Source organism: Hipposideros armiger, unplaced genomic scaffold (genome assembly GCF_001890085.2).
Source record: "Hipposideros armiger isolate ML-2016 unplaced genomic scaffold, ASM189008v1 scaffold_201, whole genome shotgun sequence".
Lineage (NCBI taxonomy): Eukaryota > Metazoa > Chordata > Mammalia > Chiroptera > Hipposideridae > Hipposideros > Hipposideros armiger.
The window spans coordinates 1,891,631-1,916,763 of NW_017731551.1; the positions used below are offsets into that span (position 1 = coordinate 1,891,631).

Below are 25,133 nucleotides of genomic sequence, written 5' to 3' on the forward strand. Positions count from 1 at the left end.
CTAAAACAGAGCAATTATCATGGGTCACAAACCCACAGGTCAGCTGGGCGGTTCTTTTGGTCTTGGATGGACTGGCTCGTGCTCTAACGGTCAATTGCAGGGCCATTCTTTCACTTCCTCTGTATTCTATTTATCAAAACAAGTCATGTGGCTTTCCCAGATTCAAGGGATGGGGAAAGAAAGTCCCTCTTTGGATGGGAGGAGCTACAAAGTCATGGATATACAGAGGGGTAGAGTATTGGGCCATTTTTACAACCCATCTACCATTATAGGAGCCATATACAGTGCTGGCACAATAAATGTTATATATTATTATTATGGATGGCCAGTAATAAATCCAGAGCCAAGTGACCACCAGTATATCACCTACTATTGGATTTGGGTGGATGATGAATGCTGAGTCCTGCCCATGAAGGGCTGAATGTGTTTAAAATACTGTTTTAAACACGTTTTTTAATTTCTATATCTGGGATTTTGACATCTGGAGCCTTGCAGATGAGAGAGGGACTGCCCCTCCCAGAGTTAGAGGATTCCTAGGACTCCTAGAGATAGAAAACAGCTTTCTCCCCTTTCTCCTTCCCCCCTCCTTTGCCTTTGTCTGCAAGCTAACCAATCCAGAGGCCACATTTCCCCCACCTGCTGTATTATTTGCTCTAACACCATTCCTCTGCCCCATCAACCCAGGGCTAGATATCAGATAACTAGAGGCAGTCACTACACCCTAGAGCCCAAAGACATTATCCAAATCAACCAGTCCTAACCCTGCTTAGCCTACTCACCATTCCTGTTTTCCCCTCTCTCTCTCCCTATCCCTCAATCTGTCTCTTTCTCCCACTCTCTCCTTTTCCCTCACCTCCCTCTGCCTGTGACTGACCTTGGTGTTCTCTTTGAGTTCCGCATGGTGCGTCTTGCCCTCTTCTCTTGGGAACTGTAATATACTATTTTCCTGATCTGTGGGCCTTGGCATACCTGAGTAAAAAACAAAATCGCCCATTTTAAAACAACTACTACTTGCCTTGTATGCAGGGCTGTACGACGCATGGGCAGAGTCAAGGCTGACGGGAAACACCACTAACAGGAGGCAACCAGTACCCTCTAGTCCCAATACAAGTCATCGGCAGTCAGGAAGGAAGCTTAGGACCCAGAATCAGTGTAGTGCCGCCGCAGGAGAGCATAACATGGAGTTGGTTGTGAGACTGTTGAATTTACTCTGGCTGGCTGCTTCCTTCTCACCTTAAACTTGGGCATAGACAACACAGAGCCAAAAAATGAGGAAGGGGTTGACAGGTGAGCAAAGTTGTGTACATAGAGTCTTTAGTAGTATACTTGGTGTGAGAATCATAAATACTCCAGAGGGGAGGGATAAAGGAGGAAGGGTTACTGTGCCTTGTTCCCCCAGGACAGGAACTATCTCAGGCAGCTAGGTGAGTGATGGGGAGCCCAGGAATACAGCCACTTGGCAAACATGTGAGAAATAGGCTTATAGCTCGAGATATAGGGACTAAAAGAAGCCATGCTAGATATTGTTCCAGAAAGCAAGAGTCAGATGTCAGGAACCACAACACTGGGAGAGACCAGAGGGAGAAACATAAACATAGGGAGCTGAGAGATGAAATAAGGAAAACGCTTTATGGGCTCTTCTTGCTTGGTTTTATGGACCTGGAGAAGAGCAGAAGCCAAAGGGAGGTTTATCTGAGGCATTTCCAAGTTTTCCTTAGCTAGAGCAGCCCTTCAACACCTGAACACAGAGATAGTCAACTCAGGTTAGCAGATACTTCACTGAACTAAGAGCTTGCCATGTGTATTCGAGGGAGGCCGTCTCACAGTATCTCTTCCTGAAAAGAAGAAAAATTTATCTGGGAGATAAATATCTGACAGTGAGCACCTATGAGGCACCATGAGAATAAAATGTCCCCCTTGTAAGATGAATGCACGATCATCAGTTCACATACAAAAAGCTTACTGTGCAAATGTAAAGCAAAAAGGGAATCTCAGTCAAGGTAAAACACCAGAAATTGCATAAGACTTAATCATATTATTAATTACACATTATAGCCTTACCATGTAATTAAGTAGCAATTAATACCAATGTATTTTTCTAAATATCTGCCCAGAAGAACTCCTTAGGAAACCAAAGGTATTCTGTCTCTTTCATCAGCATGTGCCTCTAACACACTGTTGAAAGTATAGTAAGAGGCAATTTCCATGCTAATGATGAATGTAAATGGTACAGCCATGCTGGAAGACAATTTTGAAATACTTTTTCAGTGTTTCAAATATTCATATCTCTGGAACAGTATATTCATATCTAGAAATCTATTCTAATAAAATAATCAGAAATGCAGACAAAGATGTATGTACTAAAATGTAGCAAACAATAAATACCCAACAATAGATCTATGATTAAAGATACATAAAAAATATAATACAGCCATCAAATATAATTACAAATGCTTTCAATTATGTAGGAAAATGCTCACAAAATAATATTAATCCAAAACGGCATAATACAAAATTGTATTTATAGTATACCCTCAATATTTAATAACAGGTGCATAAAAAAAGATTGAAAAAATATCCTAAAGTATTTAAGAGTAATTGTCTCTACACAGTAGTATTATGGGTGATCATTGCTTCCTTCTTTTTTTTTTTAAATTTTTTTATTGTTAGTTTCAGGGGTACAGAACAATGCAATAGTTATCCTTTTCACCCTCACAAAGTAACAACCCCCTCCCCCCACTACTTCCTTCTTAATGCATTCTTATATTCTCCAAAATTCCTACAATGATATATTATTATATTTTCCAAAAAAAAAATCTTTTGGAAAAAAATACTCTTAAATAATACTAAAGAGAGTGATTCAAGGATACAGTAATACATTCTTTTTAACATAATAATGAATGTGAGGTGATGGATAAGCTGACTAACATTGTGGTAATCATTTCACAATGTATACATGTACCAAATCATCACTTTAAACTTCCATAAGGTAATATGTCAATTATATCTCAAAAAAGCTGGAAAAAAATTAAAATAATGACTTTGCAAATCAATTTACAAAAACTCAAAACAACGCTCAGAAAAAAATTTATCCTTTGAGTATACAGCAATAAAAACAAAAATTGCTACATACACACCTAAAATATAAATGAACTTTATTTATAAATGTATAGACGTATACACTTACAAGAAAGGTTACCAATTAGGGGGAAAATACATTAAAAGAACATAATGCTGTAATCAAGTAGAGTTTACTCAGAATTTAAGGATATTTTAATATAGTGAAAACCATTAATATAATCATATTAGGTGGTTTAAATGATAAAAATTCTATGATTATATCAAAAGATACCAATTCCTATTAGAAGCTTCTAACAAACAATAGATGTTATCTCCCTTATCAAATAGAGAATACTTGTTTAAAACCAACAAGTAACTTCCTATTTAATGAAGGGTTATCAAAAAGTCTGTTTATCAGAATTTTATTTAACACAAAACAAAATAGAAATACATAAAGAAAGATGAATATTTTTGCAGCTATGATTTTATATTTTGAAAAAACAAATAGGCCTTCTAACACTGTTAGAACAAAGGCAATTCACTAAAAGACAAATATTTTAAAAATTAATAGCATTCTAATGATAGAAATTCCCATACTGAGTAGCAATACAGATGTATTTATCCCAGAAAGAATTAATGTGTTAAGGGCTAGATAAGACCTAGATAAAAACAAGAACAAATTATAATGATTATAAAGAAATCAAGAAACACATCAATAATGGAGAGAGTTAATTCCTTGATGGAAAGCATTAGTACCACGAACATAAGTCTTAAAGTGTTTATTTTAGACCTAGGCCATTCAAACTGAACCATCAAAAATATCTTTATCTTATATAACACATTCCTTAGGGGAAAATAAGATTTTTTTGAATATTAAAAATATATATGTGGGAAGAAAAAAGAACAATGAAGACCAATGTGATACTCATTCAACGGATTCAAATGCAGAGTTTAATTCATTATATGGCAAAAAAAAAAAAATTTAACTACCAGGTGTTAGAATAACCAAGCAGAATAAATAATGTTTTTGCTTAAAGCTAGGGAATAAAAACTAAAGGCATTGCAATGTAATGTAGTAAGTGCTATACTAGAGCTTTGAAAACTCTCTTGGGGTCAGGAAAGGTTAAGTCGGCATTTTAAAAAATCTAATCTTGCCAGGTTTTGAGGCAGGCTAAGGGAAGAGAGTGGGGCTTGGAGCATCATTTGCGAACGCAGAGTCACAAGATAAAATGGCACACTCCAAAATTTGCAAGTAGGTCAGTGCACAGAATTCAAAGTCAGTATTTAAAAATCAGAAAATTTCTCAGAAAAATTTGGATTTCTGGCTTCTTCTGTCAAACTGGACAATATGACGAACTGGGCCCACATTCCCACATGGAAACAAGAGGCAGAGGCCCCTTTTAGAGGGGGCAATTTACCACAGCACTTCATTTTTTCCCCTACGCCTCTTATGTCTAGCTCACTTCATCCACTAACTCAGCTTTCTGGTCCCTGTAGCCATCTGAGTTCATGACTCCTTGAACCCTACATGATGGGGACCAATGAAGGTGAAGGCAGCAAAAAGCAATATGATTAGGTCCAGATTTCCAAAGATCAACCAGGCAGTAGAGTGGAAGGCCGAGGGAGAGAAGGGTGGTAAGGACAGCAATGAAATCCACAAAAGCCTATTATATTAAAAATTAAAATGGGGCTACCATCATCAAAGGGGAGTCACCTCCCACAAAAAAAAAAAAAACACCTCGCAAGACATGAAAACCACTGAGTTCTGCATCTGTAGAATAAAAACAAGAGGCAATGAGGGCTTAAAACAGGGCAGTGTGTAGGGAATGCAAAGAAAGGCACACAGACGGATAAATATTTGAGAGATTTTTGAGGGGGGGAAAAGTCTCGAATCTAGGTAACCAATTTGACACAGGGAACAAGGAGAGAGACGAGGTTAGAATAGTTTGCAGGTTTTTGGCTTACATCGTTAGGTGGTGACACTCCAAAATAAAGAAACGGAGGAAAAAGTCTGGAGAAAAGTTCATCATTCAATTTAGGATATGTTGAGTTTGTAGAGCCTAGAGGCGTGCAGCTTCATCTCATAAGCGCCAATAAATTGCCAAAGAAAACTTATCAACAAGTCTATCGTGGCAACTCTCTAAAAGTTGATCGTCAGACGAAAATAACAGACACAGGTATGACTCTATATTTTGACACACTGAGTACCAACAGAACTAAGACTGAACTGGAATATTAATAGAATTGAATAAAATATTGCAACAAAGATTACAGAGGGTCAATAACTTCATATAGAAAAGCATTATTATAAGATATATAAAAAGAGCAATAATATAAAAGTCTAGCAAGTCTTAATGTAACGGATATGCATTTATACACTACACTGTTTCCATTAAGGATTCAAGATGGCTTACAATAAAAATATACATATTAATAGTAAAAGGATACAATGTAAATAATGATGATACAATGTAAAAATATTTTTTTTAAAAAACTAGCACCAGGAGAAATCAGAACTAGGAAAAAAGAAATAAGATATGCAGGAGGGAAGGGCTTTCAGAAAAACTATTGTTGACAACCAAAGTGAAAGGTTCACGGAAGTTGCATGACTCTTACTGTGTGCATTAGGAGAAAAAAACAGCCATTTCTCCCTTTACAAAGGACATTTTTTACACACCATCCCCGACAGAAAAGACAGCATTTCAGGATAAAAATTTTTCTAAATTAAATAAATTTAGCTTTATGAAAAACTCACAACCTTGTCCCTATTTCTCAAATGTGGTATGATTGCAGGACAATTAAATATTTTGAAAAGCCCTCTGCACAATGACATTGGGGGAATTTTACTACAGCAAATAGGGAAAGGGTTTCAGGAAGCTGCTTCTCTGTGTACCCTTTGATAAAGATGAAAAACCACACATCTAAGTGTAACTGGATAAAGACAGCAAGTTGATGGGGGAAAGCGAGGGGAGAGGAAAGGGAAAGTCAACATGAAATGGGCGAGGTATATAGATTTCTGATGGTCTACCCTGATCCATAAAAGAATGGATACAACTTCAAGGAATGGATGAACTACACATCCTTCAACCCACAGCAACTGGACTGTGGTAGAAGTTTAATAAGAGACGGAGAGTAGACGGAGTGAGGTAGAAATCTCTGGTAAGCACCGAAACAGCATACACTCTGGTGTTGGCTGAGGATAGATCCACAAGAGTTAGACTACAGTATGGTTGACGTCGTTTCATAAAATTTAAGGAGGCTAATTAAAGGCCATCCCACATCAGCACAGAGGAGGTAATTAGATGCCCCAGTAATTAAAGGGCATGTACAAAATGCACAAAATAAAGACGTACAGAAAGCAGATACAGAAAAATATTCACTTGTACATACATGTAAAGAAATGCAAATCGTAAGACAGTACCATTTGGCAACTACAAGCTAAGCAAAAGACTAGCTTTAAAAATTCAATATTGCGTGGATTTTAAGATGAGTTATATTCAAAATTTGTTAGAAAGAATCAAAATATCCCAGAATAAGGGAACAGTTACATAAGCTATGATATACTAGTGCATAAAAAATGATTATGCATGATAAATGTGAACAAATATGGAAAGATGCTTCTGGAACATTAAGTGGGGGGGGGGAGAATATAAAGTTTCCATACTCTATGAGTGCTACAATGTAAACTGTATATATGGGGGTACAGAAAAACACGGGCCTGAGTCGCAGAGCAGGTCAGCAGAAACCTGCCTCTTTAAGAGCTCCAGCCAGCCAGGCTGGGGACGGCGCTCAGGGACTGCAGCAGAGGCTGCCACCTCCAGGATTTGCCTGGCCTTGACCCCATGTGCACTCAGGTCTCACCCTTTCTTTGCCTGTTCAATGTCAGACCTCCTCCCCAACCACCCATCCCGCCCCCACCCCCCAATTTTATCCTCCCAAATTGACACTGTCTCCCTTTCCATCTTCTTCAATTCTCACCACACCCTGTGAGGTAGGTATTATTGTGGTCATATTAAGAAACGATTACATGAATGAATGGTTACAAATGAAAGCTCAATATAGCCGTGTTTTCAGACCTTCCGATTGGACGAGCAGCTCCTTGCTTCACGGTGTTTTACCCTCACGGTTTACCTGCGCATGGCTTCTTGGCGGACTGGGCAGGGACAGAAACCAGGGGACAGGCCTCTGCAGCCCCAGCAGCGCATCCGCCTGGTGACTCGAGGCCCTGTGACCGCTCAGCAGGAGGAACTGAATTATCTAAAAAAGAAGAAAGAGAGGAGGTGTCTCTAAGACACTCCTTTTTATCCCTCTGCTTTTCATTTTATGTTGGGGGCATCAGTCCAGGTCATCAAATCTCAAGACAACACTCCCAACACTTTGGTTTTGGAGAGTTTGTGTCTTGTGGATTTAAAATATATCAAACACACACACACACACACACACACACACACACTCAGCAAGCAGAAAGAAACTATTTCATAGTTAGGAGAGACCCACTAAACAAAACCAGATGAAGATAATGACAGGCCCTATACATATACAGAGCAAAAGGTTCTTGCCACATTCAAGGTTCCCTAGTTAGCCTCTGACACTGGTATTTGCAGAGCCCTCCTTACCTTCACGCCACTCGCCCATGAAGTCGGCCACTACCATCCCAACAAAAGAAAGCTCCACAGTAAAAGCTTAGAGACTCTGACTTTGGTGATTTCGTTTTCCCATCAATTCTCCTGAGCTGACTACCCACTGAAGCCGATTTCCAGCTACAGGCAAATCTAAAAAAAAAAGTAACCTAAATGCTTTATAATTAGAAGAACACCAAACCACCCTTTGTAGACTTTAAAAAAATGAGACTATGCAGTGATATGGGAAGATATTTATGATGCTGTAGAAAGTGAAAATTTAAGATACTTAATTAATACAACTGGACTAGTATTCCTATAGTATTATAACAAAACTGAAGGGCCTGCAATTAAATGGTAACAATGACTGTGAATTAGAGTGAGTGGAGTTGCATGCAATTTTTATTTCTACTCTATGATCCAAAATTTTCTGTAATGTGGTTAAAATTTCCTAACAGTTAAAAAAGATAAAACTTTAATTCAATTTAATAAAAGAAAGCCATCCCTAGATTATCCTTCCTTTCTAGTCACCAGCCTCCTGCCCTCCTCTTCTTTTCCCAATGAAGCTGTTAAGGCTGGTCTACCTACTTCCTGACCCCCAACTTATCAACTACACTGTTCAAACACTGGGGCAGCGCTGGAAATAAACTCCATCCCTCCCTCCTTTCGTGAAAATCATAGTTCTGTACCATAAACTATTGACGATGCAAAGCTTCCCCAAGGACAAAGCACTTAACACATGAAGTACTTTCTCCCCAGACTCAATTTCAAGTCAAAACCACATCATTGATAGTGCTCAGAGAGTCCTCTGATAGTCTCACCTTTATTTTCAAGCATCTTGTGCAACTTCATGTGCCTGTAGGTGGAGATGATCTGAAAATTAACGACACTGGGGATATTCGGTCCTTGGTCCTGCAGCAGCTTCAGAGCAGTCGCATGGATGAGCTGATGGGACCGTTTGCATCTGTGAAGCCTGCACTCTCCCCTGACAAAGGACTTGCACACATGAAACTTGTTGCACTTATCCTTGAGGTTGCAATAACCATACAGTGCTTCCCCTTTGTTGTAGAGTAAACAGACCTGGGAGAGAAATGAGGCAACACTAAAACACTGGTTTTCACTGTATCTTTTATGCCAACAAACCACAGCTTCTCTAAATGGCAGCTTCTGGTCCTCGGTGGCTGTTAAAATCACTGGGTGAAAGGCAGATGGGGCATGTTACAGTAAACCCACCCAGCTCTCCCCCAGCTGTTACTGAAGCACAGCTGCCTCTCTCTGACTTTGACCCTCAGTTGACCTGCCTTCCTCTCGCAAAGCCTGTAGCCAATGAGGAATTCTATGCAGGTACAAAAGGCTGGGCCCTTTGCCTCAAGGCTGGAATAATTCTTCGGAGTATTTCTGCTCCAGAGCCCCACCATACCAAGTCAAGGCCAGACTTCGCCTTGTTTGTAGCTTTTCCTTCCCTGTGACCTGCATTCCTCCATTATACCTTACGGGGTTTTCACCAGGGGCCCTTCTTCAAGAAATTACATGCACCTAAGTCCCTACGTCAGGCTCTGCCTCCGGGGAATCCAACCTAGACAGGTAGCGTGAATGGATGATTTATCACCCAGACAAGAGCGTTTTTTTAGGGAGCGTTGTTCATAATTACTTTGGGACAACTAATGTCAACCGGGTCTGTCCCAGGAAGACTAAGACCCTCCTGAAGGGGAACTTTATAATTAATAATGGGTCAGGCTATCGATCCTAACCTCACCAACAAAGAAGATGACCAGACACTGTGTACTTTCTGGCAACATGGTTAGACTGTACCTGGTTCATGATGTGCCAAACCTCGGTTCAAAACTTGAAGAAATGATGGGCTGGCCGAGTGGCTCAGTTGGTTAAGAGCGCGAGCTCTGAGCAACAGGGGTCACCAGTTCGATTCCCACATGGGCCAGTGAGCTGTGCCCAAGCTGAGCTGCCGCTGAGCTGCCAACAGGTGGCAGGATGGCTCAGCTGGTGAGAGCACGTGCTCCTAACAACAAGGTTGCTGGATAGACTCCCACATGGGATGGTGGGCTATGCCCACCCACAAATAAGACTGAACACGGCACCTTGAGCTGAGCGGCCGCCAGCTGCCAACGGGCAGTCGGATGATGACTGGACTTGGAGCTGAGCTAGCTGCACCCTCCACAACTAAAACTGAAGGACAACAACTTGGCTGTTCCCCTTCCCCAATTCCCCAACACTTTTCCTGTTCCCCAATTCCCCAGTGAAATCTTATTTCAAAAAACAAACAAACTTGAAGAAATGAGAAAGTAGACAGAGGCCAAGAAGGAATATCTTGGCTCCTAAGGCTGACTCCGCTGCTGCCTTGTGAGTAAAAAGGCAGCCTCTGCCATCTGAACCAAAGGCTCTGGCCGTGTGACTTTCTTCCTTTCTAGAGCCTGCAATACCTTCGAGTTAAAATAGGACCACAGCCATGAACTACCCTCTGTGTTCCCAATGCTCCCCTTTCTTCTCGCCCCTCTTCTGGCAACTTGGCGAGTGTCCGTGATAGAATCATTGTCCCAGATTAGAAAACTCTGCTTTTCATTGATAGTCTCTCGTAAAATTTTCTTTTGGGATTCCAATTGTTTTATTTTTTAAAATTCTTTATGTCTAGCTAAACAGATACAAACATACTAATCTCACCATTATAACAGTGATAATAGGTATCTTTCAAGCATTTGGAACTAAATCATGTTGCTTTGAAGCAATTAAATTTAATATCTAAAGTTCCCAAAAAAGTAAAGGAGGGGGGGATACTTATAGCAAATGTGACCCAAAAAGAAATCTGTATCATTGAGGACATCTAATAATTAACAGGAAAAGACAAATGCCTCAATAGAAAAATAGGCGAAAGTATAAACAGGCAATTCACAAAACACAGGTTTCATAGGCAGACCTAAATTCAAATATGCCATTTACTATGCGATCTTGGGCACGTTACTTAATCTGAGACCCACTCTCCTCACCTGTAAAATGGGGAGCAGGTTATTAATGAGCTAAAGTATATAAACTGCTAAGTATGCAGTAAGCACTCAAAAATCCAGTAGCCATTATTATCATTTCCATACCACACAAATCCATCACTCCCTGTGTATCTAAGCCCAGCAAAATCACAGAAACTCCCGAAAGGTCAACCTGTGCCCACCTCACCCCAATACACCTCAGGTTGTCCTGTGTAAGCTGACTTCTGATACTCTCCCCTGATTTCTTTCACCGGACAGACCATAGGAGGGTGACTTCGTGATGACTCACCTCTGGTAAAAGGCAGGGGTCATTCTGTAAAAGCAGAATCCGAAGCTGGGCCTCATTGAGGCCAAAAAGCCCGTGGTTTTTCAGAACTTGGATGTTGACAGGTGTGTGGATATCATGGGAAAGAGTACAGGTAGACCTAGAACACAAAGCACTGGATCAGAGGCCCAGGTGAAGAAGGGGCCAGTGGGTCACATTCCTTGCCTAGGGCCGCTTTCAACTTGCATATGACCTTAAACAATTTGCCCTAAACTCCTAGACACTACAGCCTACAAAGCTCTAATAATAAGAAAGGTGGGTTGAAGCAACCCCTCCCCACCCCAGGGTCATTTTCATTTTAAATGAGGATGCTTTAAAGCCAAGGGTACCCCCTCCCCCAGTCACCTGCCTTGATACATGGTGGCCACCTGTTCTATAGGTGACTGCATGTGCCTTCTCCACAGCTGCCCACCCCCACAGTCCACCAACATGAAAAGAAGAGTGCCCCCAACTCCACTTTTGGAAGCTTCTGTAAGCCCAGGAAGGCTGGACTCAGGAGGCAGCCTTAGACGACCACTCCCAAATCATCCACCGCTGTTTCCTTGGGGTCAGACCGGATCGGCTTTCTAAACCCACAGAACACAGACTGGCTTCTGTAAAAACGGTGTTTATCTGGGAAGAGGCTATCTCTGCATAAAGGGTCCGTGGATCTGATGGGCTCCGCAAATGCCCCCAAAAGGACTCCCCAAGTCCCAATCCTGATTTATCCCGGCAAATGTGGAGGATCCCGGGACAGGGGCTGCAATTTTATTTTATTTTTTTGGAGAGGCCGCTAACTAAACTAATGCAAACAGAGCCAACCTTCCGCCTCATTCCGCACCGCAGCTGAGAGCGCAAGGGAGGCCTCCCCGGAGGACCCCGCCAGGGCCCCTTCCCCGAGGCTTCCCTTCCGCCCTTTCCGAGGGGGGGTCGCCGGCCCCCGGGCGCACCACCCCTCTTCTCATGTCTCGTGGGTCCCACTTCCAGCTGAACGGGTCGGGCCCGCGGCCCGCGCGCCGCGATCGCGCCGCCGCCTGGGTCCCAGGAGGCCGCCCGGTCCCGCCCGCTCGCCCGCCGCCGGGTCCCCCCGCCGCCTCACCAGCAGTCGCGGTTCGGACACTTGCCCAGCATGTGGCGGCGACAGAGGTGCAGCTGGTCGCAGGCCTGGCACTCGCCGCGCTGGTAGCGGGCGCAGAGGCGCGCGGAGGACACGGCCACCACTCTCCAGGCCAAGGGGCCGCCGCCGCCCGCCCCGCCCGCGCCCGCGCCCGCGCCCGCCGCAGCCTCGGCCTCCGCGTCCCAGAGGCCCTCCTTCATCTCCACCTCCTGCAGCAGGAAGCGGTCGGGCCCGGCCTGGCGCAGCACGTCCAGGAGCTTGGCCTCCGAGAGCTCCACGTGGGCGCGCAGGTCCTGCAGGAACATGCGGCCGCCGTGGGCGCACAGCACCTTGGTGAGGAAGGAACACACCGTGGGCTCTGCCATGGTCGCGGCCCGGCTCCCTGCGCCGCGAGCACGAAATCCGAGGCGGCCAGACTCCTCCCAGTCACGTCCACGATTTCAAACCGAGATCCCGGGATGGCCTGGGGAAGGGCGGGCCGGCGGGCGGGCGGGGGGCGGCGGCCATGGGCACCGGCTGTCCGAGGAGGGCCCAGGGGTCCGCGGTTCGCCCTGGACGCGGATCGGGTAGGGGCAGTGTTCACGGGGCGCCTGCCCTGTGCCAGGCACTGGTCCGGTGAGCCTTTGCCAGAGGGGCTTGTGTCATGGGGGAGTCCCGACACGCAAGCAAGGGAGAGAATTGGAGGGACTGGTGAGGGCTGCAAAGAAGATGAAATACAATAGGTAATGTTAAGTTAAACAAAAAATGTTAACTTCCGCGGCTGAAAGTCTTTTTATTTATTTATTTTTTATGTTATATGTATTTTACCAGAATAAGAAAATTGGGAAAATGTTAAAAATACCAAACCTGGGGAAAAAACACATTTGGGAAGGCAATGACATAATTTCCATAATAGATAATACAAGACTGCTGTAAGCAACAATACTGAAACAGAACAAACCCTCCACAGTTTGGTATAGTTTCTTGAAAGAATGATTGATTATCCATCCTCTTTACTAAATCTACAAGTATATCCCTACCTGTGTCCCCATATTGCAGTCCAAGTCTGACTGCCCATCCCAGAGGGTTGTCAGGGACATGGTCACGTGCGGGAGAGCCAGGCCTGTCCGTGGGAATGACGCTTGTCGCTTCCATTACGGCTCAACGCACGCCTCTGTCTTGAGCACATCTCCCTCAGTAGAGGTGACTTGCTATTGAAAGTCTTTTTAAAAGAAAGGGTTTATTAGGCCATTGCTAGCGAAAAGACTGATGTTGGGGGATGGAGTCTAAATCACCAGCAGCATGGCTAGGTAGGAAAGACAGCATGTCTGTGGCTCTGGAGTTTTTATACATCAAGTAGTGGGGAGAAAGACATAAGCCGGTCTGAAAGGATCTACGTTAGCTATAGACCAAAAGGATAGGAGGTGAAGTGGGGCTAGTTGCAAGGACCAAAGTGTCCGCTCCTGTGGATTAGCTGTGGGCTGCAGATTGGAAAGTTCATGTGCAAATAAGAAGCTGAGGTTCCTGGGGTTCTGTGGAGCCTGGCTATTCTTTCTTTGGGATAATCGGGGAAATGGCCACCTGGAAATTTACCCTAAATTCCAATAGACATACAGGAATGTGAGCAGTCTTTTGTCAGACCTGGTCAACAACTATCAACAGACTCATGTTCCCTTTCACACTCTGCTGCTGTAATTTTAATTTGGAACATATAAGATTTTTTTTTTTTTGGTCATATAGTAGTAGGTGCAGGGCTGGGTGGCCTTAGGTAGTTGGTAGGGGAAGGTAGCCAGTAGTCTCGTGTGGCTGTTACACAATTGAAATGTGACCAGTCTAAATGGAGATGAGATGTGTGAAATACACACACTGGAGTTAGAAGATTTAGAATGAAAAGAATGACAAATAACCCCATTAATAATTTTGTTAATGATGTTAAAATGATCTTTTACTGCTTCTTTTACTTCTCCGAAGTTGCTATGAGGAAGTTATAAATCACAATTGTGGCTCACCTTATATTTCTGTGGGATCTAGACCTGTACCTAAATAAACAGCTGGCCATATTGCCCAACACCAGGCTCATTTAATGAACATTGACTGAGCCAACTGCTAATGGCAGTGACAGAGTACAAAGATGAATAAGGCATAATCGAGGATCTCAACCAGCCTAGTTGATCTTACAGGGAGGTTGTGAGGATGAAGTGAGTCAGTCATGTAAAGCTAGAGGAAGGCAACTGCTAGAAGATCTTCCCTACCATGCTAAGTTTGGACTTAACGCATTAAAGACTTAGGGAAGCCACTTAAGAAATTTCACTTGGGGAGTGACGTGAACCCTCTGCCTAGAATGCTTTCCCCTGATCTAGAGGTCTCCATTTTGCCTTTCAACTCTGATCTTAAATGTCCTCTTCTTCAGCAAGGCCTTTCCTGACCTCCCAATCTATAGTACCTCCCTAGTATCTGCATGGAACTTAATTACTGATATTTTTTCTTGTTTATTTAACATTTGTAGAATTCAAGGGCATGACAGCAGAAATCTCATTCATCTGATTCATTGCCATATCCCCAAACTTAAAACCAGGCCTGGCCATACTGTAGGATAGGTGTTTTAGAAAAATCCCTGGAAGAAGTAAGAATGGATTTCTAGAAAAGCAAGACAAGGAGTAACAGAAGAGAAACAGGATTTGGGGGATTAAATGTCAGTTTTTATTGTGTTGAGTTTGCAATGGACAACCCAAAGTAAGATGCTCAGTAGGCAGTTGTATTATATATACAAGAGCTTAAGAAAGATGGAAGGGAATATAGATTTGAGTGACATCAAAGTATTAGGTAATTGAAGCTGTGAGTTGATAAGATCACTCAGCAAAAATGAAGAGTGTGAAAAGCAGAGGTGGGAGGATAGAACCATGGGGAATAGCAACATTAAACACTTCTGAAAACTTGAGAGCTTGCTATGACAAAATGAATCAACAAATAGAATAACTAGGTGGAAAAACAAACATCTGCTCATGCTTGGTTTAGTGGCATTTTTCATGTATTTTCATGTGGGTGCTTTGACAGCAATGGGTCGGCTATGCATTGTTCCAATTATCTACATCCAGGTCCAAATCAAATGGCAATTCTGTCTTCACTTGAATCGAATCTATGCTACCATATAGAGATTTTTTTCTTTCTTTTCTTTTTTTTTTTTTTAAGATATATTTATTGGGGAATTGGGGAAGGGGAACAGTGTTGGGGAATTGAGGAAGAGAAACAGCCAAGTTGTCCTTCAATCTTAGTTGTGGAGGGCACAGCTAGCTCAGCTCCAAGTCCAGTCACCATCCGGCCACCCGTCAGCAGCTCTGCTCAAGGTGCTGTGTTCAATCTTAGTTGCTGGTGGACGTAGCCCACCATCCCATGTGGGAGTCCAGCCGACAACCTTGTTGTTAGGAGCGTGTGCTCTCATCAGCTGACCCATCCTGCCACCTGTTGGCAGCTCAGCTCGGGCGCAGCTCACTGGCCCATGTGGGAATCAAACCGGTGACCCAGTTGTTCAGAGCGCGCACTCTTAACCAACTGGTCCACTCGGCTGGCCCCCATATAGAGATTTTTCCTCTTCTCTCTCTCCATCCAAAGCTTTGTGATTAAAAAAGAATGAGCAGAGAAGGGCCTTTAAAGGAGTGACTGACAGGACAGTTCTGATAACCATTTACTTTTTTAACTTTTGGGCCTCAGCCTAGCCCTGGTACAACCCCTGGGACCAGAGAAAGAAAAATGCTAACAGCTTTCAGCCTCTCCCTCTCTAAGCCCCTAGACAAAAGATGTGCCAGCCTGCTGTGGGCTTCTCCATCACCATGCCCTGCCTTTCCTTGGCAGTGAGCTAAAGGCTCCTTCGTCATTCAGTCCTGGAATGATAAAGCTGGAAAGGACAAAACACATCCTCTGTCCCCCACTGAATAAACTGGTGCCTGAAGGTATCGTTTTGGAGATACCTAGAAATAAAGCAAAGAAAGGCAGCAGAGCAAAATTCGTATTTATTTCTTTTTATTAGAGAGTCTCAAATTGAGCTTGAAGAACAGAAATAGAACTCAAGTACTAAAATATAATAGTTGGGCTTACTTTGTTCAACAAAATGTATGCAAAGTTATCAGCGTATCAGGCATTCAGCATTGTGGCACAATGAACAAGACAAGTTAAACTTGGCCCTCAAGGAGCTCACATTCTAATGCGGAAAGCAGACCAACTTCAAGTTGGATAGATGCTAAAAAATGAATAAAGCAAGGCAAAGTTGTTTTTTTTTTAAATGGCGATTTGGGAGGCAAGCATCCAGCCTAATTTATAGGACTCCTTATGGAGGTAACAAATTAATCTCAAGATGCTAGATGTTAACTGAGTCAGTGGTTCTCAAGTATTTTGGGAATTGATGAGTTGTTGCTTTCATAATAATTGAGGACTGGCACTGAGTGGATGCAGCCAAAGATAGCAGATGTCCTGCAGTGTATGGATTAGCCCCATACAACGAAGACGTATTCTGTACCTATACGACTTTTTAATGTCCTGTGGGACATTTATGTAGGACCTACAACTCGACTAAGAAATATAATACATGTTTCCCTCTTCATCTATTGGGTTGTCGGGAAAGTCATGACATATTTTTTTCTGTTTTTCGTTGCAAAAACGCGTCCTGACTTTTCTGACAACCCAATATAATTTGTCTTGTCCTATTATCCTTACTTAAACTAACGTAATTTCGCTCTTTCCCTTACCATATACAAATAAGGTATATGGTCTGTTATGACTTACCCTACTCCTGGTCTTCATTCTAGTGTCATCCATACCTCTTATCTTTCATTTTCCTGTACTTCTTTACAGGAAGCAGCCTTTGTCGACTCCTAAATCCAAACCTGTTCTCTGTGAGTAGGAGTAAATATCTATTTCATGATGTCGTATAGCATAGTCATGCCTGAGCACTTATATATTGAAATTCAGTTTATTTGTATTACAAATTTCTTTCCTTCTGTGTCTCCATTATAATAGTAATGGCAGTAAATTGATTTTTAAAGGAAGATATGTAAGTAGATTGTATTATCTGTGAATCATCTCAGGATAGCAAAGGGATGTTACACAAAATCTGCTCTGAAAAAGGTGACTAGCTCTGATTGGGTTTGTGGTTGTCACTATAACTGGGAGTTGGGGGAGGGTGCTACTGGCATTTAGTGTGTGAGTGCCAGGTATGCTGAACATCTGGCAATACATCGGACAGTTCCTCAAAGTAAGGAATTATTCTGCACCCTATACGAATTTTGAATGTCTCACAAGACATTCGTGTATGATCTACAGCTCATCTGCAAAAATATATTTCCTCATTTTCTCCATTTCGACAATCTGCAGATTTTCTTGCATAGTATCTTTATTTCAATTAAGGCTATTTCGTCCTTATAGAAATAAGTATTATCACATGCAAACAAGTTATTGTAGCACTAGTTTTCATTCTAATGTCCACTGATATCCCTGCTGTTTCATTTTTCCAATACTTCTCTACACAAAATAGCTTCTGATCGCCTACCTTCTTTTAAGTTCAAATTTATTCATTGTAAATAAATGTAAACAGCTGACTACTTAATTTGGTCTTTTATTATAGCCATGCTCAAGTTATGTACCTTTTATGTTCCTTTTCATATTAATATTAATTTTATTTAATTTTCAACTTATTTCTAAAATTGTGTGTAGGTAGAGTATATTACCACTGAATTGCATTTTGAGGATAATAAAGTGGATGTTACAAAGTATCTATCTTTCAAAAAAAAAAAAAAAAAGCAGGAGTGCTAGTGGAGAACCACTGAGCTAGGTTAAAAGGGGTACCATAAAAAGAAAGCCAAAGTGGCTTGTGTGAAAAAAAAAAAGATAACGAGTCAGGAAGGGAGAGATCGTGCGAGGCCATGATAATGATTTTGAACTTTACTCTAAAGGCATAATGAGATGTGTGTTTTGAAAGATTATTATTAAATACAAAATTTAAAAATATCACCATACTTGCTGCTAAGTAAAAGACAGCTTAGAAGGGGACAGAGAGATATTTAAGATGGAAAACTGGACTTGGGAAGAATTCAGATGCATAGGGGGAGGGAGATGAAGGAGTGAAGGATGACTTCTGAATTTCTGCTGGAGCAGATGTGTGGATGGTGATACCAAGTATTTATATACAGGATACTGGGAAGGAACTGGTTCATTTAAGGGAGGCAGCTCGAGAATTCCATTTTGGACATGTTGAAGTAGAGATGCCTGTGAAACATCCAACCAGAGATGCCTAATGGGCGTCGGATAGAGTTGGATAAATTGCATCTCTGCAATGTCAGGGTCAAGAATAAGAGAGTAACTATTTGTGGCAAGCCTCTCAGAAAATAACCCTATGCTATTAAGAAAAAAAAAATCTCTATACATGTGTTACTGGTGGAGTCCTTTAAGCCAAGGAGTTGTGGCACCCTGATCAAAAATATAATATAATATTATCTCTAATGCTAATTAATTTTTGTAACATGTCTGCTGGAAGGCACTATAACAGATTTTGGCAATTTGTATGGAATGTTGAAAAAGGGAAACTGACAGGAAAAACCTGATTCACAATAAGGAAGGAACTCTTGGTCCATGCACCTCAACTGCTCTAAACACTGTTACTACAGTTCTATACAATCCGTTATATTTAGAAAAAGAAGCCCCTAACAGGTGCAAGGCTGGTCTGAGGCATTATTCTCTTTGTTCTGATTCTATGCTCGCCTCCTTAGAGCGCCCAGCCTTCAATAGGATGGTCCTGTTCCTAATTCCTAGGTGAGCCTCATCTGCCACGGCCATCAACTACAGTAGCACTCAGGTTTATCAGTCATGCTTGTGTGACTCTGGTTACTGCAACTCAGTACTCCCCAAATACAGACATTTCATGAAAGTCTGACCTGAAAAAAAGCCTGCTCTGGAATTATACAGATTAAGTTATAAATGTCTACTTTGCCATAATTATATAAAGAACCCAAATGGGCCATTAATTCCAGTTGGTTGCTTCTCTCTGAGCCACACTGGGCAGCTCTTTAAATTGAATTCCAGAGTCAACCTAGATGGAGTCCCCTAAATAAATGGAGAGATAACGAAACGTGTGCCCTGAATCAGTTTCACCACAAAAGTACAGTCCTGCAGTGATGTCTGTAACAGCATTTAAATTACCTTTACTATCCCCCCTCCCCCCACATATTGCTAAGCATTCCCCGCCCCTCACAACTTTTCACAATTTTCCATCCAAGGCTGGACTGTCTTATGTCCTTGTTTCAACAGGCATTTCTAGGTTTCTGTCAAATTTCCCAAATTATTTTTTTTAACTTAACCAAAACAAAACTAGGCCATACAGTCAACTAAAAAGTAGTTGGGAGAGAAAGGTTGCTGCAATTACCAAAGTTTTAGAAATTAGTCTTTACCAGTTACGTGAAGACAGTGGTTCCCAAACTTGACGACACATTTGAATCCTCAGGGGATTTAAAAAATACTGCTGCCTGGCTCGTGCTCTCTCACCCCCAGAAACAATGATTGAATTGGAATGGGGTGTATTCCGGACATTGGAATTTTATGAAGTTTTCAGCTGATCAAATGTACAGCAAAGTTTGGGAACCACTGATCTAAGGCATTTGTTAGCTAGACGAGGAAATGTAAAATAGTGGAACTATTATCTGGGGTAATCAGGTTTTGTAACTGACCAGTGATGATGGCACCCTCGATGACAAGGTAGTCAGCATTTCTAACTAATCACGCAGGCTTTGTCTGTTTCAGAATATTCGATCACGTATTCTGGGTAAATCTGATCTTTCTGAAAGATGACAAAAACGGAAGGATTCAACCTTGAATCCACACAGCTGTCATATGGTAGAGGAGGCATCGTATAATTCTTACGTCCTTCAATGAAATCTCCAACCAGGACTCGGGCTAGAAACATAACGACGTTCTTGGGATCACACTGGCAATTGTTATGCGCACAGATGGCATCTTTTGTGAAGTAATTTCCTAGAAATAATCAGGAAAAAAAGGTTTAGAATGATAAAAGAACGTATGCTGTTTATCAGATTATTTACACATCATCGATGATGGGCGTTGACTAAGCTAAGCATATGTCAACAATACCTTACGGATCCTTACAAACTTTCCCGTGTCCTTAAAAACAGGTTTATTATACAAGTGAACGTGAATCCAGTGTATCACCCTACTGAAATAACAGAAACATTTGCTACTGTGCAGGCCTCACAGTGATGGAGTGCCAGTGGGTACAAGGACCAAGTAGCAATATCACAGTGGCCCAGTCCATGCAGTTCATGCAGGGTGAGTTGAACTCTAACTGTTGAACCAAAGACATTCCAGCAGAAGCCATTTAATATTATAAGGGACAAAGGTCATTTACTACTGATGAGAAGGTCCTAGAAAATGTGAAAGGGAGAAATGTAGCCATGAGCAAGCAACTGACCCTGGCAGAGCTTGGCAAAAACAGATGATCGGTCAACCTCAACTCTAAAACAACCTCTGATAATCGCTGATGTTTCCCTACTTGGCAGACCAACGACTTCCTGCCAAATTAAAATTTCCTAGTTTTGTCATTGCCAGCTGCCTTCCTGCCCTTTTAAAGGACATGAGTATATATAGCAAATCCTGATTTTCTATGCAAAAATGAATAAAATGAATTTGTTGTATTTGTAGTAACAAATGTGTAATACTTTCTCATTTATTTTCTTTGTTCAACTCTATTTAGAATAAAAAATATAGTCCTATTCGCCTTAACAAACAGTTAACGCCTCGGTAGGGATTCTCTCACATCTGTTTCTATGCATTTACATACATGCACATATACTCTGATACGGCTTTATTTTTCATTTATTTGTTCATAAATAGGTCCTACTATATGAACTGTTCTACAACTTTTTTTCCCCACGTTTGTCCTAGAAATCTTGCTATGTCATTACTGCTAACGCCACCTCGTTATTTTTAATGGCTGTATAGGTTTCCACTGTCTGGATTATCATTTTAATTTAACCACTTCTGTATGGATGAAAACCTAGGTTGATTTCACTTTTTTGCTATTGCCAAAAACTTCTAAATAAATGCTTCTAAAACATCCTGGTAAATATACCTTTGAGAACCCATATAAGCAGCTCTGTAGAACAGATTGCAAAACTGTAAGGGATGAGTCAAAGGACATGCGCATATTAAATTTTGACAGATACTGCAAATCGCCCTCCAAAAGTGGTCTAAAAATTTTAACACCAACAATGAAGGAAACCCTGTTTCTCCATGTCCTTGCCAACAATGGGTATTATCTATACTTTCAATTTTTGTCAATACATTGGGAAAAAAAAATCCAATTTTAATAGACATTTCCCTGAATACCGGTAGGCCAATAGATAACTGGAAAATGACCATGACATAAACAAAAATCATCAACCCATGACATTGCCACTTGACTACCACTCTACTTCTGTAATTGCCAATAACCGCAGCTCCTCAGTTTTAACAGATCAACAATTACAGCTGCTCTGCTATAGCCTCCATGAGCAAACGAGTAGAGGCTTTGCGTTCTTTGTATTATTTCTCACGTGACATATTCTGGACCACACTACCCATCTCTCTACGTCATATAGTACAGTCATACCTCAATTCTTAAGTGTCTGCAAAGAGCTTTTAATAGTCTTCTTATGTCAATTTCCAGAACTTCTTAATCAATTTAAGCTATTTTGGAAAGAAATCTTTCTATAGCATATACATTTCTCTGATTTAAAAAAAAAAATGGAATGAACTCATTTTACCCTTTTACTGATGCATCAGATGTAGGTAATCCCTTCTGACACATGATGTTACCACATAGGGCTGCCCCTGGCATTGCTAACGTGGACAGAACCATTGCTTCTATACACAGCATGGGAAAAAAATGGCAAGCTGTGTTTTTGTGTCTTGCAGATCATTTTTCCTCATTCCCCACTTAAAAGCTGTTCACTTTCTTCTTGCTGCCTGCCTTTAGCACCCCTTTACTCCCACACTCCACACTTGCTGGGCTGAGGAAAAACAAAAAACAAACAAACAAAAAAAAACCACTGTGTCTCAAATAAGACTAAGTGGATTCTGAGAGGCTCCGAAGGATAAACATACATGATCTTCAGTATAGGAATTTGATGACAGCAACTCAAGCTACCATAACACAGTTGTTCATTCTTTCAGATTCTGAGTTATATTCCAGAAAGCTAACATTTCCAGATAAGTGAATGTCAGTTATGCATGTAAAAGGTATAAAATAAATAGTATGGAGTCACAGGGAAAAATATTTGACTCAAAGCAAATGGGATTAAATCAATAGATGGGAATTCCACCCATATTTTTCTTCAGGGTGCATTTTAATTGCTTAATACAGCCATAAAACCTATTTTCAACAGAGATAGGTGTACATACGTTTTTAATGACACTGAGTTATTTTTATACTTACTCAATTAGGTTTTTTTTTCTCTTTTGTAAGAAAGCCTGAGTGATTTGATTCTTCGATTATTTTTGTTTCTCAATGATAATCGAATGAAAGACTTGTGAAGTCAATGAAAAGTGATTCTTTATACAGGTATGAGAGACCATTGCAGGATATCTTTATCACTCTCCATTCAGAAAAAGAGTAACCATTACCCGAAATAACTGACTTTTAAAATGACACCCCAGTTGTTCTTAAGTGGTGCTTATATAATCTGGAATCTACATTTGCTTAAATGATCCAAACCTACACCCCAACCTTACAGAGCACTCTTCTAAGACCTGGACTCCGTTTTGTTGCAAATACAGGGACTAGATCCCCTGAACCCCAACACCCTCTCCATCCCTCTGCCACTACCTGGATCTAGGCCACCCTCATTTCTGACCTGGGGTCTTTAAACAACCTCCTAACATTCTCTCTACCTCCCATCTTGGTCTCACCCATCCTTTCTTCATAGCACAGCCAGAGTCATCATGTCACTCCTTCGTAAAACCATTGGTGGTTTTCGGTTGCTTAGCATGGCTTGTCAAGTCTTTCAGGACCTAACCCCAACCTAATACTCTAGCCTCATCTGTTGTCACTCCCACCACACCTGAAATGGGCTATGCTATCCCAGGTTTTTACCAATCTCTGGTCTTCATAAACAGCCTTTTTTTTTTTTTTTTTGCCTAGCTAGCTTTTGTTTGTCCGACGGGTCACACTTAGATTTCACAATATGCTGACTTTCTGTAATCTACAGTATTCATTTCTTTCATTCACTCACTGTGATTGATGTAATGGGATAATACTGCCAAAAACATTGTGCTGTGAGGTGTTTTTTGCGATTTTTTTTGTTTGAACATAACCATTTTTCATTGCCAGGCACATTATTTGTCTTCGACTTAGACTCATTGGAAGGAATATATAAGGAGAAAGAATCATGATCAGCTTTCGATGACCAAAATAGGATCTAGAAACGCACTGCCATAAACAACAGGCTTTGTTAACTATTTAGAAAAAAAAAACTGAATAAAAGACCAAGGAAAGGAGCCCTGTCTAGGTTGAGAGGCAAAAACGGTCAAGTTGGCTCTGACTCAGTCATCCAGGGGCCTGGGCTAGAGTCGGAGATGACAGAGGTCCAGCAGCCGAGGGAAGCGTGTATCTCACTTCCTGTGTAGAACATCAACATTCCAATTCTCTGTAGATTCTTTGGGGTTTTCTCCATAGGCACCCATATTATCTTCAAAAGTAACATTTTTGTGTCTTTCCTCCTAACCACGTAGCATCTTGATGTACCTGGGCTGCAGAATCTTGGGAGGTTTTATAGATGTGACACCAGGCAGGACCCCCACATCTTAAATATGCCCCCTGGCCTGACATGCTGCCCATCTAGCCTCTTGAGTCCAGTTTGTGCCAGGACAGTCCTTTGCTTAGCTACTGCCCAAGCAGGGACTTCTTTTTCCAATTTCACCTTCTTCTGCTTTATATCCAAATTTAAGTTTTTTTAAGCTCCTCTGTAGGGTTCTGTGGTTTTTACTTAACTGCTATGGCTCTTTCCATTCCAGACTGATCAGTTCTGTTTTTCTCACTTTTATCCTCCACCTCCCAGATGCCTGCTTTCCACCTCTGGTTTATCAAGCTGTAGCTCAGAGCCCTTCTATCTTCCCAGGCATGTGCTACTGGCTCAATGCCCCTTAAACACAGTCACATACACAAGCACGGAGATAACAGCCTTCCCAGAGTGGGTTCACATGTGCACGGGGGGCTCTGTTCTCCTTCAGGGAGCAGCGGTATCTCTGAACCCTACCACTTGGGCTCTTCTAGGATAAACTGCCTGACCTTTGTAAGATTACGGGCCCAGTGGTTCACACCAGTCGCTCTAGCCAGGACGAACAGCATCATGGGTGATGGGAATGGAAAGCTGATATTAAAAAGAAATACAAACAAAACAAAAACCCCTCCTAGTTCTGTGTAACGAGAGACGGGCCAAGTAGAAGGATCACTCCCTGACCTTCACAAGGGAGGGAGGCATGGGAAAAACGGTGAAGTTCCTTGAGAAACACCTTGCCTATCTGAGAACTGCACACAGCACATCCCAGCTGTACAAGGGTGATCTCTTGGTGGTCAACAAACTCTCCCCTTTCACCAAGTTAAAGGAAAAATGATAGCATGCAAGGAACACTATCGAACCATCAAAATATACTTCAGAGAGCTTCAATCCCCTTCTGTTGATAAAAGAGGAGAAACAGACTAAGCACTCATATATGTCACCATCGGAGCCAGTTATGGCCCAAACCGGGAACCCATCTAATACTGTATTTCCATTTTCTAACATAGATACATGAGTTCAGACACAAGAGAGGCTTTGAGAAACTGATGGGCTTTAAATGTCACTCACGTTATATTTCACTCAAGATGGTGACCCCACTTTCTGCAAACATTTTTGGTAAGTTTTAGTGATGCCTCTAAACTTGAATGAACTTATGAAATTCTCATCAAGTCATCCTCCAGCTTAAAACCCTTCATTGGCTTCTGATGCCCTGAGGGTCAAGTCTGAATTCTTTACTGTGTGGCC

General features: G+C 41.7%; 2 protein-coding genes across 2 annotated transcripts in view; both read right to left on the reverse strand.

The window, feature by feature from the left end:
- Window positions 1-3,138: 3,138 nt before the first annotated feature.
- ZC3HAV1L (ZC3HAV1 like) lies at window positions 3,139-12,869 on the reverse strand. Its single transcript, XM_019653233.1, has 4 exons — window positions 12,079-12,869; window positions 10,965-11,100; window positions 8,501-8,759; window positions 3,139-7,317 (listed from the first exon to the last, which is right to left on the reverse strand). Exons 1-4 carry the CDS (start codon window positions 12,459-12,461, stop codon window positions 7,181-7,183), a joined length of 915 nt encoding a protein of 304 aa, XP_019508778.1. The 5' UTR covers window positions 12,462-12,869; the 3' UTR covers window positions 3,139-7,180.
- A 3,196-nt stretch (window positions 12,870-16,065) lies between these two features.
- The window catches only part of ZC3HAV1 (zinc finger CCCH-type containing, antiviral 1), a 61,337-nt gene continuing 52,269 nt past the window's right edge, over window positions 16,066-25,133 (reverse strand). The window contains exon 13 of the mRNA XM_019653290.1: window positions 16,066-20,088. Coding sequence (XP_019508835.1) covers window positions 19,826-20,088 — 263 coding nt within the window. The 3' untranslated portion in view covers window positions 16,066-19,825. The remainder of the gene's footprint in view (window positions 20,089-25,133) is intronic.